This window comes from Apiotrichum porosum (genome assembly GCF_003942205.1).
Source record: "Apiotrichum porosum strain DSM 27194 chromosome Unknown scaffold_7, whole genome shotgun sequence".
NCBI classification, from domain to species: domain Eukaryota; kingdom Fungi; phylum Basidiomycota; class Tremellomycetes; order Trichosporonales; family Trichosporonaceae; genus Apiotrichum; species Apiotrichum porosum.
The window spans coordinates 412,323-429,440 of NW_021167114.1; the positions used below are offsets into that span (position 1 = coordinate 412,323).

The 17,118-nt window shown below is 56.7% G+C and overlaps 6 protein-coding genes and 2 non-coding genes across 8 annotated transcripts; 3 read left to right on the forward strand and 5 right to left on the reverse strand.

Annotated features, from left to right (window-relative positions):
• The first annotated feature begins 729 nt into the window (after positions 1–729).
• On the forward strand, positions 730–836 carry EHS24_008454. Its single transcript has one exon. It is a non-coding gene; the product is annotated as a tRNA-Leu (tRNA).
• An 875-nt stretch (positions 837–1,711) lies between these two features.
• On the reverse strand, positions 1,712–4,019 carry EHS24_008455 (uncharacterized protein; the record flags this gene model as incomplete). Its single annotated transcript, XM_028623767.1, has 6 exons — positions 1,712–2,570; positions 2,611–3,071; positions 3,159–3,332; positions 3,372–3,430; positions 3,485–3,639; positions 3,697–4,019. The coding sequence occupies 6 exons, from the start codon at positions 4,017–4,019 to the stop codon at positions 1,712–1,714; spliced, it is 2,031 nt and encodes a 676-aa protein (XP_028475741.1).
• Positions 4,020–4,848: 829 nt separating this feature from the next.
• On the reverse strand, positions 4,849–6,628 carry EHS24_008456 (uncharacterized protein; the record flags this gene model as incomplete). Its single annotated transcript, XM_028623768.1, has 4 exons — positions 4,849–6,033; positions 6,070–6,408; positions 6,459–6,469; positions 6,517–6,628. The coding sequence occupies 4 exons, from the start codon at positions 6,626–6,628 to the stop codon at positions 4,849–4,851; spliced, it is 1,647 nt and encodes a 548-aa protein (XP_028475742.1).
• Positions 6,629–7,745: 1,117 nt separating this feature from the next.
• On the reverse strand, positions 7,746–7,824 carry EHS24_008457. Its single transcript has one exon. It is a non-coding gene; the product is annotated as a tRNA-Asp (tRNA).
• Positions 7,825–8,722: 898 nt separating this feature from the next.
• Positions 8,723–9,796, forward strand: EHS24_008458 (uncharacterized protein; the record flags this gene model as incomplete). Its single annotated transcript, XM_028623769.1, has 1 exon — positions 8,723–9,796. The coding sequence occupies one exon, from the start codon at positions 8,723–8,725 to the stop codon at positions 9,794–9,796; it is 1,074 nt and encodes a 357-aa protein (XP_028475743.1).
• Positions 9,797–9,950: 154 nt separating this feature from the next.
• On the reverse strand, positions 9,951–11,762 carry EHS24_008459 (uncharacterized protein; the record flags this gene model as incomplete). The annotated part of the gene is made up of 4 exons (XM_028623770.1): positions 9,951–10,987; positions 11,038–11,338; positions 11,378–11,537; positions 11,581–11,762. The coding sequence occupies 4 exons, from the start codon at positions 11,760–11,762 to the stop codon at positions 9,951–9,953; spliced, it is 1,680 nt and encodes a 559-aa protein (XP_028475744.1).
• A 1,604-nt stretch (positions 11,763–13,366) lies between these two features.
• Positions 13,367–14,234, forward strand: EHS24_008460 (uncharacterized protein; the record flags this gene model as incomplete). The annotated part of the gene is made up of 3 exons (XM_028623771.1): positions 13,367–13,616; positions 13,666–14,016; positions 14,227–14,234. The coding sequence occupies 3 exons, from the start codon at positions 13,367–13,369 to the stop codon at positions 14,232–14,234; spliced, it is 609 nt and encodes a 202-aa protein (XP_028475745.1).
• A 78-nt stretch (positions 14,235–14,312) lies between these two features.
• Positions 14,313–15,940, reverse strand: EHS24_008461 (uncharacterized protein; the record flags this gene model as incomplete). Its single annotated transcript, XM_028623772.1, has 5 exons — positions 14,313–15,057; positions 15,097–15,334; positions 15,376–15,626; positions 15,667–15,714; positions 15,768–15,940. The coding sequence occupies 5 exons, from the start codon at positions 15,938–15,940 to the stop codon at positions 14,313–14,315; spliced, it is 1,455 nt and encodes a 484-aa protein (XP_028475746.1).
• Between the last annotated feature and the right edge of the window lie 1,178 nt (positions 15,941–17,118).

A 17,118-nucleotide genomic window follows, 5' to 3' on the forward strand; every position in this document is an offset into this window, starting at 1 on the left:
GTTGGCCGATGTCGGGGCCGGTAAAACGCGTCGATGAATGCATGCGTAGTGGCAAGGTTGCATGTGGTGCTGAAATGTAGTACAATAGAAGGTTGTGGAGGAAATCTCCCTCGTGGGGCCCGGTGAGCTGATAATGGAATGCAAATCGAATCAGATCAAAATGCGTTAAACCCGGCTGAATGCAACGTTTGCCACATGCCGTCCGTTACTACATAGCTCTCTCGGCAATCGTTGCAGGGTTGATATTTGGGCACAGGCCACGGCTTACCCATACAATGATACAGGGGTAGATTAATGGTAGAAATGCAGAGAATACTGTAGTGATGCAGAGCAGATGTGTAGGGACATTCTCACCAAGGCGGCGTCGGCAATGTGCGCAATAGCTGGCTGTTCTTCATGCGTCATAGATACTTAGCTGCTCGTCCTACACTCTCTGCCGCTTCCTCAAAAACTGTTGCTACAACTACTTCAAACCCCCGCCTCTTTGGCGCAATCACCGCACGACGTAGAAACGTAATTTTGATCGTTTGAGCTGTACGCTGTGCACAGTACGCACAGTGCACAGTGCACAGTGAAAACGAGGAAACGTGGAACGTGGAAAGGGTTGGAACCACGTGCTGAAATTGCTCCCGGTGCCCAGGCCCTCTGGTCCACATGGTTTTGGGTTTGGCCCCTCGGCGAGACCTCAGGGACTAAGATGACGCCACTTACATCACAGGGGCATGGCAAGGCACTGTGGCGAAAGTGGTATACGCGCTGGTCTTAAGCGCCCTGAGTTCAGGGTCCTAAGCCTCCCAGTTCCTCAGGGAATGCGGGTTCAAGTCCCGTCTGTGCCCCCCTTTTGGTCCCTGAGTCCCCTTGAAATCCCTGAATCGCCCTCTCGAAACATGGCCCTGGAGTATCACTGATTAAAGGATGCGTCCACTCTGTTGCAAGTGTAATCTGCCAGTGGCCAGTTGGCTTCTTCAAGGCGAGTGTGCAGCCCATCACCACACGGGACTCGGGTTTCGCTCGTGACAATTGTGGCGTTCAATGCATACAACACATCTTACAGATACACAGCGGACCATTGTGAATACAGAGCAGTCTCTGACTGCTATTTGGCAGAGCGCTTGCTGGACTGGCGGGTCAGGCGGCGAGTTGAGCTTGTGGCCGTAGACTGCCCACGCTTATTGATGTGGCGGGGCCTTAGCTGGCTCACCACTCCCTAGATTGTCGGCGGCCGACTGGGCTTCAGGCCGGCGGAGCAGAAAAGGAGGCGTCCTTCCACATCCACCGGTCCAACGCGAAGCTCCGCTCGCCTGAAGCCCAGTCGACCGCCGACAGTCTAGGGAGTGGTGAGCCAGCTGTGGAAGGACGCCTCTTCCTCTTCTCGTCCTTCTTCTTGTTGTCCTTCCTTGGGATTTTGGTAGTACCTTGGCCACACGTCGCTTCTTTGCCTGCGGCTGCGGTGTCTTGGAAGGCAGCGATGAACACGCGACACCGCAGCCGCAGGCAAAGAAGCGACGTGTGGCCAAGGTACTACCAAAACTCCGTCGTCGTCGTCGGCGCTCGTTTTCCGTTTTGTTGCCCTAGATCCTGCGTCCGCCAATGTGTCCACCTCCCCGCCTCGTCGGTCCAGAGAATCTTGCTATCCCGAATGAGGTTCACCTTGGCTACAGGCAGCCTCTTGTACTGCTGGCAGTGCCCGGCGGTGATGTGGTTGAGGAGGTCACACCGGTTGCGAAACACCACCGAGCAGCCTGGGGCCGGGCAGCGGACGCGGAACGGACGTTGCCATCGCCTTCTTCAGGTCCCGCATGTCCGTGCGGCAGCACTTGAGAGTATGCGCAAAGGGTTGCTGGCTACCCGACACTGTGCTGTGGGGGTCCAGTGTCTCGAAGATTGGGACAGTCGACTTCGGGAGGCACATGAGACATTTGAAGCCTCGCACAATAGTGCCACGCGGACCAAAAACGACGGCGAAGCGGCGGTCGGGGTCGCCGCCAACAGTGACCCGTAAGGAGCTTGTGTCCACGCCTTCCCAGTTGACGTCATCCCTGAGGCCAAATGGGCCTTGGACGGTTTCGAGTTGGCGAATAACGTCTACAGCCCGGTCGTACTGCTCGTGAGGGTAGATGCAGTAGTCCGAGTACGTCACCCAGTAGCGGGGGGGGAGGAGGGCAAGGAATGTTGATGACACAAGCGTCCATGGCGAGTTGCTTTTGCTGGGGTCCAGTTTCCCCATCGTACAGATGGGCAACACTGTCCTATGGCGCAGTGCGGCGTGCCACCGCCAGTGCGCAACTGAGGTGATGGTGTCGCCTTGGTTGCGGACGATGTTGGGATTTTCAGCCGTCGAAACAGGACACCAATAACAGGTCATCTCCTGGCCCAACTTGCACTTCGGCATGATGGCGTGAGAAACGACCCAGTTTGGGCTCTGCAGCGCGGCTGGGACGGGATTGGGGCTGCCGTTGTCGTTCTTTCCCCAGAGGGGTAATCCGCTGGCGGGGTTGGTGAGGTTGGCCAGTAGGTCTGGTGGATGGGAAGGGAACCGGGCGTTGAAATCGAACGCATCGACCGCCTGGCTGCAGGACACAGGCTCCAATGTGCGCTTTGACTCGCAACAGGGTACCTTGGTCGTTGTTGCCGCTGATCGTAGACAGGTCAAGGTGCCATGTCGTGGCGGGGCAACGGTTGTTGTCTGGGACATGACCAGGTCTATAGCCGCAGAGGAGACGGTCGTCGGTCGGCAGCGCAATGAGGGCCTCGTAGGCTTCCAAAAATGTAGTCGATGGCTCTCCAAGTAGAACGCGGACAGCTGCCAGTGGACTAACCTCGACACTGTCAAGAGCAGATGGCCTGTTGTCGGAGGGGTTCTCCGCGTCGGTGGACTCGTCGCTAGACTCGTCGTGTGGCGCGTTGACATTCTTGCCAGAGGCAAGGGCAGCCTTGTAGGCACCATGCTGGAGGTCTTTGTCTGCCGAGGGCTGCAGGAGCTCGGCGTCCACGATGTTGAGGAGCTCAAGAGATTGCGCCTCGGTAATGAGACCACCGTCGCGTGCCGCCTCAAAAGCCAGTCGTGGGTCCTCTCAAACCAACAGCTCGCCAGAAACTGAAATACGTGTCAGCCGCGTCGAGTGACGGAGGTCGGACACATGTCGATATAGACTTACATCAATGGTTGCGACCGCCCAGTATTGGGTCTCTGCGCCCTCGGGGAACGTGGCAACCGGGTGTGACGAGATGGTATGCTCCTCAACGAGCTCATGGTAGCGATCGGCGACCTTCCGATACGCCTTCTTCACACGCTTCCTTGAAGCGAGTGGAAGCTCGTCAACCGTCCCTTCCTGTTAACTGTTAGCCTTGTTTCACGAACGTAGACTTACAGAGTGGAACGTGAGCTGCTCACGTCGAAGGCCATCGCAGTCAATCGCCAGCGTGAGAACTGTAACCGTCAGCAAGAACAGCCTAATCTCGGCGACACTGCGCAATTACGTACGCGTCTCGTCACAGCACACCTCCTCGCGAATGAGGGAGCTACCATGCGCCAGGTTGTTCCTAACAGCCTTGATCGCATTGACATGCGCTGCCATCCTCGCTCGCGTCTTGACGATCCTGCCCTCGCCGTTCATGACAATAGTCGGATCAACCTTCCTGAAGAGAAGTCAGACACGCATCAGGCAATGGCGGAGCCAGCTCCTCAAGACTCACTGTACCTCGTTGAGGTAGTACTGGAAGAGGGTCTCACCCGTCGAGTGATCCAGCAGCTCCCCGATTTCCTCGTAGGCGACGCCATCAACATCCGCAGCCACCGCGCCGGAGCGACGGATGGTCTGGGCGCTAACAGGCGGCAATGACGCGACTCTAGAGGCGGAGTGGAGCGGGTTGTTGAAGTTACACGCCACAAGCTCGCAGCCGTCCGCCGCCATGTCGGAGCGAATGAGGTAAGCTCGCCAGGTGAGGCTGCTCATGTCGTGTGTGCTGTTGTCAGACTTGAGGGTGGCTGAGATGCGGAGGCGGGTGTCGAAGGTCATAGATAGCAGATATGCGCCATTTAAGCGTTGGTGCACGTTCATGGAGACAAAATGTTGTCACGAATGAACGAACGATGAAGAAAGAGCAGAGATGCGGATTGGGCTTTATATCAAGGCTGCAAGGCTCCTCCGGTTCATGGTGTTGCCGGCCCCGTGCGCCCACACACAAGCCCCTTGCGTCTATGCACCGCACAGGAGAACAATGCTGCCATCGTCATGCACGTCATGACAACAGTGTGGTATGATGGCAAGCACACACACAATGACAGCGAGGGGCGCAGCGAGACCGACGGGCATGCGCCCTCGTACGGAACTAAATCGTTGTCACGCAAAGACTGAGAGTGGCACCCGCAGGAGGCTCGAGCTGTGGAGGGTGGGAAATATGCTCCGAGGGTTCTACCGTCGTCCGGGCCGATAGGTGATTGACACGTTGGCCGAGGTGGGGGCCGACATAAACGTGTCGCTAATGGCGTGGGTTGTGGTAGGGTTGCATGTGATAAAAGCCACCTTATGAGTGGGTGAGGGAGGCTCGGTGGGCGAATAGTATATGTAAAATAATAAAAAAAAAAAAAAAAATTAAGCCCTTCGTGAACGGAAACTATTGCTAGCTGATACCCATGCTCCCTACAGTACTATCGCGAGTGATGCAGTGTAGCTGCGAGAACTGCCACATGTAGGGACGCTCCGAGCACTCCTCGAGGTGGCTTTGAGAATGTACACAATACTCATCCATTCATTCATCCTTCATAGATACTTTGCTGCTGATCCTATGCTCTGGGCCGCTTCCCTACAGGCTGTTGCTACAACTACTTCAAACGCCAAATTGGACCTAGACGTGCTCAATGTGGTCCACCTGATCTTTCTCGCTGTCCATCTTGTCCTGCAGGTCGTGCGCGGCGCGCTCATTGGCTGCGTGGGGGATGGGTGGGATTCCGTCTGGTGGAAAGACTTTCTTCTGGCGCCACTGGCAGTACTTGGACGGACCGCCGAATAGAGTACCCATACACTCAATAGGGATACCTTTTGTTTCGGGAATGAAGAAGAAGGTGAAGACAAAAGTGAGGGCACAGCACGCGCCATAGAACACGAACACACCCCAGCCAATCTTGGCCTGCATGTGTGGCGCGCTCATCGTGGCGGCAAAACTGGACAACCACTGGGTCGAAGCTCCCATGGCGCCTGTGATAGAGCGCAGGGAGATGGGGAACATCTCAGCCGAGACGATCCAGGCGAGCGAGTTGCCACCCCAGGACCAGAACCACGAATAGAGCATGATGGCGGCGATCGCTGCCTGGCCTGCCTTGTGGTCCGACGCGGAGAGGTTACCCTCTGTGGGCTTGGCAATGGCGACGTAGATACCAATGTAGCACAGGCATGCGCAACAGCTGGCGGCAGACAGGAGCCAAGGAACTCGGCGGCCAGCGCGATCGACGATGAACAGGCAGAAGGTGATTGCCCCAAATGCCTTGATCAGGCCGTAGAAGCCAGTGTAGAGATTGATGTCGGCCGCAGCAATGCCAACAGCACCAAAAAGAGAAGGGGAGTAGTAGTTCAGTACGACCGCTCCAGAGAAATTCATGAGGATGAACAGCCAGAAGAGAATGATGACTCTGTGGCGAATGTCGGGCACTTTGAGTTCACGGACGAAAGCGCGGAGGTACGCCCAAACGCCCGACTTTTCTCCGGCAATTTTCCGCTCCTCGTCGATGACCTGCTGGAGACGGGCGACTTCCTCCTGAATGTATTCGTGGTCCCTGGGTAGCTTGCGAATGTAGCTGAGGACGTCGAGGCAGTCGTTGGCGCGGCCTTTGCGGAGAAGCCAGCCGGGAGATTCTTTGAGAATGACAGAGCCGATCGCCAGGAGACCACCGGGGATTAACTGGATACCCATTGCCAAGCGCCACGAACTGTTCTTGGTCACGTCCATGTGCTGCGAAATGCCGTAGTTGACCCAGAAGCCCGTGAGAGTGCCGCATTGGTACGAAACTTCGAACAGACCGGTGAGCGCGCCGCGCTGACGTCAGCTTGTGCCACGCATGCCAGGACTTACGATTGGAGGTGGGGCGATTTCTGATATGAAGGTGGGGATGACGGCCGTGAGAATGCCCACGGCGAAGCCAGTGATGACACGACCAGCGTAGATCATGCCCAGACTGTGCTGAGTGGCTGTCATCAGGATGGCGCCAATGTTGAACAGGACGGCCGCGAGTTGCATCGGTCGTTTACGACCAAACAGCTCCATAGTGGGCCAGGCCGAGACGGCACCAAAGAATGCCGCGCCAGTGAAAACCGACGTGACGTTGGTGGTGATGTTGGTCTTTTGCGAGGCAGTCATCTTGTCAATGCCCATGGCTTCTTTGAAGGACGCGCGAGCTATGGTTGTACCAATCTAAGTGGCGCATCAGTGCTGTTGTTGTAAGGGCCCCAGGTGCTACGTACAAATGCTCCGTCTGCATTGTCAGTCGTGTTCATAAGCACTCCATAAAACCGTGCTCACCGTATCCGAATGTTAAAGCTCCCATTCCACAGACCACAGCGAGACCATAGACACGCGCATTGTAGACGGCCTTTGGCGTAGGCCTGTCTTCGACAATCTTGAAGCCGCCCATGATGGAGGGGCGGTGGTTGGGGAAAACTCAGGTGACGGGGTCTCAAATGAGGAAGAAACACCGTTCCCACCCAGTCCTCTTATGTGGAGAGCTATGTCCGTACCGGACTGACTGGGGAACCCACGGGGAAGTGTTGGGCGGCGTCCGGGGCCGCGCGCGATACGGTGTCCCTCCACATCAAAGTGAACAGCGGCCGTAGGCGGAACCCGGTATCTCTCGGTACTCTCGGTGCTCGGTGTAACCAGGATCACAGGGGCAGTCCAGACAGATCAAATAGAATAGGAATTGGGCAAAGTGGCTCCAGCGCTCCAGCCCTGCCCAAAACGTTGGATCGTGGGAGGAACGCCTCCACAACCCCCCAGGCCGGTGTTCTCGCCCACCTGTGCCTGTTGGTATACACGGCAGCGGCCACTGACACTTAGTTGGGAGTGGAGCGATGTGAAAGTGGGCTACTAGCGCGGTGCAGTTGCCGGCCATAACCGTGAGTTGGCGGCCGGGCGGCGGTGTTGGCGATGTTGACGCCTTTCGGAGCAAACATAAACCGGTTTATGACGACGTGGTGGAGGCCGAGCCGCCAAAGGATACAGGATGGCCCGGTAACCGGCGCGACAAGAGGTGTCAACGGCCAAACAAAGCGCATTCAGTTGTCAGAAGGGCTGAGCGTCACGAAGCTGGCCAGCAGAAGCAGGATCATTGAGCTGGGCTCCGCTGTACCGCTGTTGGTGGATCCAGGAACGTGCCGTCATTCGGCTCGAGGGACCGAAGCCCCAATGGTTCTCCCCTCAGCTGCGCTGCTGGCCCCCGTCTCATTAGCAGCGTCTTCACAGGTCGCCGGCTGAGTCGAGAAGGTAGCGTGGGTTGTAAGCAACAGTGGGACCAAGACGCTTGCAAGAGTGCAAGAGTGTGGCCGACGCTCCGTCATGAAACATGGGACGGACCCAAATCTCGGGCCACGGCAAATGCTCGAATTTAGGCAATCTTAGTTCGGTAACCAACTTCAGTCCCCGAATCACTTCCACCACTCACACCATTCACTCGTCGATGTCATCCTTTCGCCTCCAAACATCATCCACACATCCATGCGACCCCGGAAGACCTGTGGAAGCCAAAAACGAAGCTTCCTGACGGAGAATCGAACTCCGATCTCCCGCGAGCTGCATGACAAGCGAGCATACTAACCGTTATACGATCAAGAAGGCGATGTCTGTTCTTTGCTGATAATGGCGGGCGACGGCCTCTCTTCGCGATTCTGCGCTCCACGGCGAGATAGAACGCATGCAAAGCTAGACCTGACCTTGTGCGGAAACCCTGTGTCACATGGAGCGAGTCGTAGACACTGGGATCCGACGATGTGGACGACTGCGGAGCTTTGCGCCGTCTTCTGGTCTCGAACTTGCCTAAAACATCGAAGCCGAGCTCGCATTCGACTGTGAGCAGGGTTTGACAACGAAAGACTGCATATTCTGCCTGGTCCATTGAATCCGAACAATGTGTGCATGAGAGGGGTTAGCCGGCTGCAAGAGGTCCAAGTCTGCATTTTCAAGGCCGCGCTGAACTTCAAGTCAGCTCCATGCTCCCTTGGCCGTGGCTGTGGAAACGCTGTGAAGCGAAGGCCGTACTATTGTGATTGCATTCCTGCTGATTGGAGAAGACCACATCCGTCAACCACCTGGACACGTCCAGAGAAGTCGAGCCCACACCACTGGCCACTGGCATCACAGCCGTCCCAACTGCCAGGAATTCAGGAGTAAGGACGCACATGACCTTGGGCCTGGTGCCAGTCCGCCTAAGACAGCCAGCAGCCAGGTGCCGATTGGCTACAAACGGCTTGCCTCTTGCCTGCGTGTACCAAAGGGCCACAGCGGTCGGCATGAATGTCTGATTGCTTGTGGAAGGGTAGTATATCTGTACCGGGGCCTATGAAAGGGTTTCACCACATCAATCGGCAACCAACAGCGGGATGACGACATTGTATATACGACCTGGGGGGCTCCCCTGGCCAGCTGCCAGATTGAGAGCAATGCGGCGTGTACAGTATTTATCGCCACCCTTTTACTCGTCTCGTCTCCTTCCACAACATGTCTCTCCGTCATCATGGTACACATCGACCATGAGTCGTTTCCTCATATCATAGACCTCATCTTGGAATATGCCCCAGCCGGCTCGCTCCTCGCTTTCCGGCCCACGTCACGCGCGTTCCTCATCAAAGCCGACTCACTCATATTTCGTCACATCGTGGTCCTCCCTCTCCAGGACAGTGAAGTCAAGCACCTTTCAATAAGTGACCAGTGCCGAGCACCTGTGCGATTGAGTGGGTTCAATGGGCCTCTTCCTGGCAAGCTTTACCTGTCCGCATCGCCCGCACAGCGTCGTGAATGGTGCACGCGCCTGAGACGTTACTGCAAAGTGGTGGACTATCACCGGCCCGTTCAATACGTGTACGAGTTCCAACGCGACGATCCGGACCCCACCGTCCTCCTCCTCTCAACCTTATCCGAGGCGAGCGTCTCACGTATCCCTACGACAATATACAACTGTTCTGAAGCATCTCGCCGCAGCAGCGTCGACTTTGTTCTCCTGACGCCTTCGGAATATGGCTGGGGGACGTCCCCAATGGCAACGGTGGCCGACTTTCAGCGAGGTACAGAGATTGCCGTCTTGAGTGTACAGTACAACCCGGCCTACCCGTTCATTCTCGACTCAAGCATCATTCGGCATGGCTGGGGGCCAGACGGCAATCTTCGCCAGATTGTAATGATCTTCACCGAGACACGGCATGCGATCCCTCATCCCACTGGTGACACGCCAACACCGCTAACGGCATGGGGAATGTTGTCCTCCCTCCCTACCATCATCCGGTTCCTGCCAACTGTACCCCTGGCGATTGTCGGATTTGAGGCTATCGAGCGACGCCTCCTGAACGTCTGCGAGGACGTGTGTGACGGCGACCTGTACGAAGCGTTCCAACTGGCTACCGAGGAGATGATACCGGGCGCCCCCAAGGGAAACCCACACGCTATCGAGTTTCTGTCCAAGGACGAGTATCGCATGCGGGTTGGGGATGAACAGTTTGAGCTCCAGACCGCCTGCCCTGCCTCAGTGCTCGCATCGGTAGGTCCCTGGGAGGAACGTGCTGCCGCTCTGGCTGCCCAGTTGAACAAGACTTAATACGGCCCGGCCATTTTATTCTGCTCGCCATGTTCTGCACCACCCGTAACTTGCGCCGAGCTTCTTTATCACAAAAAGACCTGTATGCATCGAGAATGTTTGCACAACTGTTTCACACTATAAGAATCCAAGAGCCACGACCGAGTTGTACCCTCTAGTGAACAAAGCGGAAGTCGAGGCGCTTGTTGCCCTTGTCCGTGGTGGTCTGGAGGTAGTGGTGCTTCTCCTCGGGTGACCACGAATCCCAAATCTTGGCGCGGTAGCGGTTGCGGAGGACGTAGTAGGCCTTGGAGAACAGGAGGACGGCAAGCGAGAGGATAACAACACCAAGGAGGACCTTGTTACCCTTAGGGTAGTAGGGCGCGTCGCTTGGGTTGTAAACGTGTGCGGCCGCGATGCCACCGACTTGGGCCATCATGTTGTACACTGCGAGAGACACGGTGCGCATGCGGACCGATCCCGAGTTTCCGCTAACTGTCGACACAGTAATGGGGTGGTAGTAGGGAGTAGAGACGATGAGGGACAGGAGCGCCCACTTGCCCCACTTGTTGGTCGACGACGGGATCGCCACAAGAACGGCAAACAGAATGATACCCCAGAATGCGCCGATGGTGCTGACGAGGAAACGCTCCTTGAGCTTCTTCGAAAGAGCGGTGAGCCAAAAGATGTTGATAATCATCACGATGGAGCTTGGAATGACGAGCAGGTTGGTGTGGAATGTCGAGTAACCAAGCGATTTGAGCGTGAGGGTAAAGTACGCGCCGACTGTGGATTGTGCCAGGTAAAAGACGATGCCAATGGCGTAGCACGGCCAGAGGTCGTAGTCGATAATAGAGTCCTTGAACTGGCTCAAGCTGATACCCTGACGGTTGTGCATGTCGGACTTGGTGGGGTCGTCGCGGAGGACGCGGTTGACAATGATGACCTCCTCGCGCTCGGTGAACCAGCCCTTGCCGCGGACGTTGAACGGCCCACCAGCGGTCTGAGTGGGTCCAGGCGGCAAGTAGAACCATGCGAAGACTCCGATCAAAAAGGTAAGGAGGCCCTCAATCATGAACAGCCAGCGCCAACCGGCAAGATGGGTATGGTGACGAAGTTCGAGAATGCCCGCAGCGAGGAGAGAGCCAGCAATAGAGGCGACGGTCAAGGAAATCCAAAAGTAGCCCAGACGGGTGGTGAGCTGCACGGTGGCTACATTTGTTAGCATGGAAAAACTGTTGTGAAGTCCACATGGTACTCACTGTAATAGTAGCTGAGGTACAGGACAGTGTCGGCAATGAAGCCGCCCTCAAAGATACCGAGGAGGGCGCGCAGAGCAAAGTAGCTGCCGCGGTCCTTGATGCCCATGTTTCCAAGGGTCACGAGCGACCAAACCATCATCTGGATCGGGATCCAACGATCCGAGCCAATCTTCTTGGAGATGAGCTGCGAGGGAAGCTCCGAGAGAAGGAAGGCAACGAGGAAGATTGTCTGGCCGTTGTTGTAGTCTGCCGTGGTGCACCCAATGTCGGCCAAGAAGCCATCAGAAAGTGCACTGCCAATCTAAAGGAGTAAGCAGTAGTCGCAGCGCACACAACTCACGTTACTGCGGTCAAGGCAGAGACTGAAAAAGCATACACATGCAAAGAACATGATGCGCCAATCGAGCTTGCGATCGAGCTTCTTCTCCTCTTCCTCTGTCCACGTGGCCTTGGGATCCCAGCGGTGCTTGGACTCGTAGCTGTCGGGAGGCTCGTAAAACCTATTAATGGAGTTAGCACGTGAGCGATGAATCCTAAACCTACTTTGTGCGCAGGGTCTCATCGTCGCTGCCGAAGCTGAGCTCGGTTGCGGTGGCAGTGCCAACATAGGTGCCCTGGGCCTCTTCGTCCTTAGGGATAGACTTTTCAGAGTCGGTGAGTGAGACCTGACCAGAGTTGGTCAGGTTAGCGTGGCCGTGAGCGTCGAGGAGGACCGGAGTGGTCATGGTGGTGGTGAAGGCGGAGCTGTACGTGGCAGTGATGAAGAACTCTGTTTCGAGAACGAAAGGTGTATTAAATATACAGGAGTTTTCGGCCGTGCACTCCCCTCCCGTGAAGAGTGCGGCATGGTGCCATACTGCCCCATGAATGGTGACGAGCAAGTGTGATAATGATATCACAGCATCTGAGCAGAAGCTGGGGAACTCGGCCAAGACCGCGGAGAAGTATAGCGCAGCGGCGCCAACGCCGGCCCGATCTCTTGCTGTTGCGTGTGTTCTGGGCGGTGTGGAAAACTGTATTTCCGGCCAAACATGTTCAGTCGACGCCAAGCATGGGCGATATCTCAATATTGTCGAGAAACCGCGTCACACGACGTGTCAAAGACGATACCTTTGTTTGCAGAAGCGTGTCTAGTCTTCGGGAATTAACTCTGACCATGGGCAGTCGAAATGGCGTAATGCTCAGGCACGGCCACCATATCGACCACTCATGTCGCAATGACCCACCATGAGGTTTTTATCCGCTCGGTGCGCTCGGAGGTGACCGATCTCTAGCGACTGTGTAGGACATCAGATCATTAGATCAACTCATGACGTGCGTGCGCAAGAGGCTTGTGGCGGCGATGTCGTTCGGCTCTGTGGTTGATGGCCGACGGTGAGTGCCAACCCAGCGTAATGTCATTGGCCAGCCTGGCGTACCCAGGTCAAGTCTACCATGTCAGCAATCCGTGTAAGAGATCAGACCGTGTCAGCCGAGTAGGAGGCCGTAAAGCAAACTCAAGTTCTGCGCATCCCAGCATCGCCACGACTGCGAATATAACGGCGCAAAAACGACAACATTGCGATTGTGTATCGCGCCGACGCAGGCTCATGACTTGTCCGTCCACTGAAGCGATCCGGGCCGCCGCATGCCGTCCTGACGGTGTTTGTCGAGAACCCAGCCTGTGATTTACCAGGAAGGCCGGCTATATAGGACGCAGCCCGTGCTCTTCTTCTTCATGTCGACACCATCTGCGAGGACACGGGTGTTTGGAGAGTGGGCAGCGGTATGACACCAGCAGGTGAGTTGCCGGATACCGCCGTCGATCCCTTAAGGACAGGTCAACCTTTGGAATCAAGTTCGAGTGTCGTGCTGCGAGCTCTACGGTCGCGTGTCGAGGTAATCTTGTTCACTTGCAATGTGCCTCTTGAAGTATCGTGGGAGAGTACAGCAGCAAAAGGTGGGTGCTGTTGATTCCGGCGACGATGAGTGGCTGTGTTGGTTGCCGACAACCGGTACGCGGGACGTGAATGTAGCCGAGCGCGCCCGGGCCCCGCAAAACAACGGAGGTGGCCTGCAGCACTTCTAGGTCGCGCTGCTCGCTGCTTGCATCGACAATGACGATGGAGTGGGTAGTATCTATCGAGCAACTACATGGAGACGTCAATAGAAGCTCACATGAGGCGTTGTGGGCGAGGGCATTGCCGAGAAGCACAGCACAGACCCGAGACAAGACTGACGTTGGTCCCGTGACAATCCATGAACCTCGCCAAGCTCACACTGCGCACTGCTGACCTCACATGTTGACACTGCACTTCCTCTCCTAACGTCCAGTACCCGACCATCGACGATGAGCCTCAACCTCGACAGCCTGGGCCTCGAACTCGAGCGCGTCCGTCGCGCTCGTCGCGCATCTCTCTCCGGGGTCTCGTCAGAGTCGAGCGTGTCGGCGTCAACCTCACCTTGTGTATCTACCCACCAGTCTCCGGACGTCCAGGCCGCACCTCTCGGTGGATCCGCACTCGATACCCTCGAAGAGAAGCCGTACCCTCTCTGTCTACTGTGCTTCTCTCGCGCACCGTCGGCCGTGTTACTGCCATGTACGTCGCTCCCTTCTTTCTCTACGCTCCAAGCTGACAATCGCACCAGGCTGTCACCTGAACCTGTGCTACCTCTGTGCCCCGCTCCTCATGCACAAGGACCGGCAAGCCCGCGCCGCCGCATTCCCAGACCACGCCCAGCCCACCGACGCACCGCCCAGGACTGACCGGGTCCCCTTCAACGTCGCGCTCTCACGGGCTGTGGCCAACCACCCCAAATCACGCCGCTTCAGCATGGGCGGCTACGTTGCGCCCGCCGAAGGAATCAAGGGCGGCGAGCTGCGCGGGGCCGACCTCGTGGGCAGCAGAGGTGGGGAGGGTGGGGGCACCATGGGGACGGGGCCTGCCGGGCTGACCACGACTGTGGAGGAGGGCGGGCAGGTGCGCCTCGGCCTGGACGGTGAGCGTGCTGCGACGTGCCTTGTGTGCAGGCAGGGTGTGAGTGGGTGGCTGAGGGTATATGCTGGATGAGAGAGAAGCTGGCGCTTCGAGGCGAGTTTAGGCTGTAGGTTTACCACCACTGCGGGGACAGCACAGGTGGCGTGGGGTGGCTGTCACCCGCCCGTTAGTCATCACCGGCAATAGCGTATACTGTAAGCTGAGTTTGTAGATTTGTAACCACCAGCGCGTAGTAATATAACAAAACTGCCTTTTCATTCTTGATTCAGAATACAAAGAGTACCACCATTGCTAAGGCTACAGAAGAGACGCAGCGGCAACGCCAAGGACAGCAAGCGCGGCTACAACGGAAGAGGGGTGGAGGGCCACGGCGGCGCTGCTGCTGCCGCTGGCAGTGCCAGTGGCACTTGCCACACCGACGGTGACGGTGCCATTCACACTAACATTACGAGTCGGCAGGCCGTCGGCGACCTTGGCAAAGCCAATCTGGCGCTTCTCGAACTGGAACGCAGTGTACACGCTTTGGAGGAATGGTGTACCGATGTAGGCGGATTGGGTGGGGTAGTTGACAATCATGCTCTGGCAGCCTTCGCCGGGGGTGTCGCGGTCGCGCCAAATCCAGTCCTCTGGACGCAGGGGGTAGTCGACGCCGCCAAAAGTGAGGCTCACTTCAGCAGTCGTGTTGCAGGGCACATTCATCATGTACACTGGGATGGGGTAGTTGATGAGAGGGCCCATTGGCGTTGCACCGGGAATCTTGGCGTGCAAAGCGTTGAACGTCTCGTTTCCGAGATTGATTGCAATACCAGATAGAGCCAGCATGACGGGCCCAGGGACACTGACGTCGTATGTAACATTACCTTCCCCGGTGGCCTTTGGAGTCCATGACGTGGCGGTTTCATTGACTGACGCGAGCGCTTGCCCGTTGACCTTGATCTCGTCGAGTTGGAGATACGCACTGCCCCCGCTTTCCTCTGCTGTGGTGGAGTTGTCGAGATCCATGTAGTTGATGCTACCTTGGTAGTATGCAGCGTTGAGGCCACTGTTCTGTTAGCCACGGCACATACTGACCACCACATACCCAAGCATCAGTTCACCCGCGTTCTCTTGGAAAGGCCAGCCGCCAACGACGAGACCACCCTCGGATACAGTTCGCTCCAAGTAGATACCTGCTTCAGGAGCACCTCCCTGGGCCACGACGCGCTTCCAGAGAGGGTCACCAAAGTCGCCCGTGGGGTCGGCATCGAATCCAATACCTAGATAGCCGACCAGGTTCAGAAAACTGGACGTGCCAGCCCAATTGCTGGTATTCTGGCCATCTTCACTGTCAGCAACCCTGTCGTACACTGATGATACTCACAGAAAGGCAGGTCGGGGAATGTAAGCCCGCCAATGGTCACTGTGTCCGACTTGACAACGCCTGAAATGTTCCAAGTGGCAGTGCCCGTGATGTTCTTGCCAGTAGACGCCGACGTGCTAGAGTTTCCCGGATAATAGTAGCTCACGGCCCCATTGTCTACCGTGTACCGTTCATCCCCTCCGCTTTCGTACATCTGCATGTTGCTGTATTTCGCTGCGGTCATACCAACCAGGACATCCTGTGGGGGTGTTCTACCATCAGCACGTTGATGAGCGTGGTTCTTTCACTCACCCGATCTGGATAGGTACACGGTAGTTCCAAACCCGTCCATATGTAAGACTGCAATATCCGTTAGCGCCGCTGAACCATGTGTGTTATCCTCAACAACCTACTTGGCAGCAACAATGGCATCACGGCGCTCAAGGGAGTGGTATTCGTTGAACGAGTCGTGCGCACGACCCGTGAAGGGAAGGGCAATACCACCAGCCGCGCGAGGAGCGACTGGGTTGGGGGCAGCGAGCGCTCCGGCGACGAGAGACGTTGCGATAAGTGTTGAGTTGAGCATGGTAGGATGCCGTGACGAGTGAGGAGCATACAGGTGGCGAGGCGTTCGTGTTATATACGAGGCATGGGCAGCAAATGCCAAGACGCCGCCACCCTGTCAAGCCGAGGGTGCCGACCACTCCAGGAGTTGTGATGGGCACAGGAAATGCAGGAACCAGGAGGCGTACAATGTCGGAGAGGGTCCGAGGAACGGCACTTCAATCCAGCGACAAAGCGTACATAACCAGCAGAGAGCTCTCGATGCTTGTCTGCGAATGGTTTAGATATCGTCAAGAGGCCCCGCACCAGGACCGTGCCTTGACTGCACCGCTTCGCTGATCACCAACCGTCTCCGGCGGTATCGTCTATTTAGAGCTGGATCTGGGCCACTACTGGCCACTGGACATCAACATGGGCACTGCATGACAGCCGATACTGTGACATGTGATATGGTCATGTGCGATGGTCAATTCCGATGGAGGTGGAAACGAAGTGAACAAGACTGTGCTGGACGTTGAACATACGACCTAAAGAAAGAACAGGCCGGCTCCAAGAGTTGTGGCCTGGAGGTGCCCACCAACGCCACACGCCACCGGGCATAGGTAGATATGCCAAGAAACCTGGAGTTGCAAGTCCTGAACGGTGAGCACGGTCCAACAGGACTTGGCAGCATGGAGAGGCGTTGAGAGCAGCAGAAGCAGAACCAGGCTGTGAGCCATGCAGCATGCGACACCCATGGTCAGATACTACTGCATGGTGCAGCATAGCATTGATGCAGCAAGAGCATCCGGTCGCGCTTGGCAGCAGGTGATCTGCAGGCACATGACCCAGTAAGTACAGAGCCGTGAACTTCCATGTCTCGGCCATTAGCGTCGCCCACGTCACAGTTGCAGAGCTCCCCAGCAGTCGAAACAAGCGCGGGAGCAGGTGCCAGCAAACGTAAGCTTGGCACATCTTGGCAACGACATGACCGAGCAGCTCGCCGCAGACTTCAACCGACGCTGGCGACAGAAGTGGACATGGTGGTGGTTGGCGAGAGAAGAGGATGTAGGTCGGCATGGTCGCATGTGCTCGCCTACGTCGGGAACCATTGAGGCTTGGCGTTCGTCATCGATATATCGCCCCTCAAAATGGCTGCTGATGCAGGGAACCGTGCTGCTCGTTACCAGAAACGCAGCGCAGCACACACTCGACCCAGGA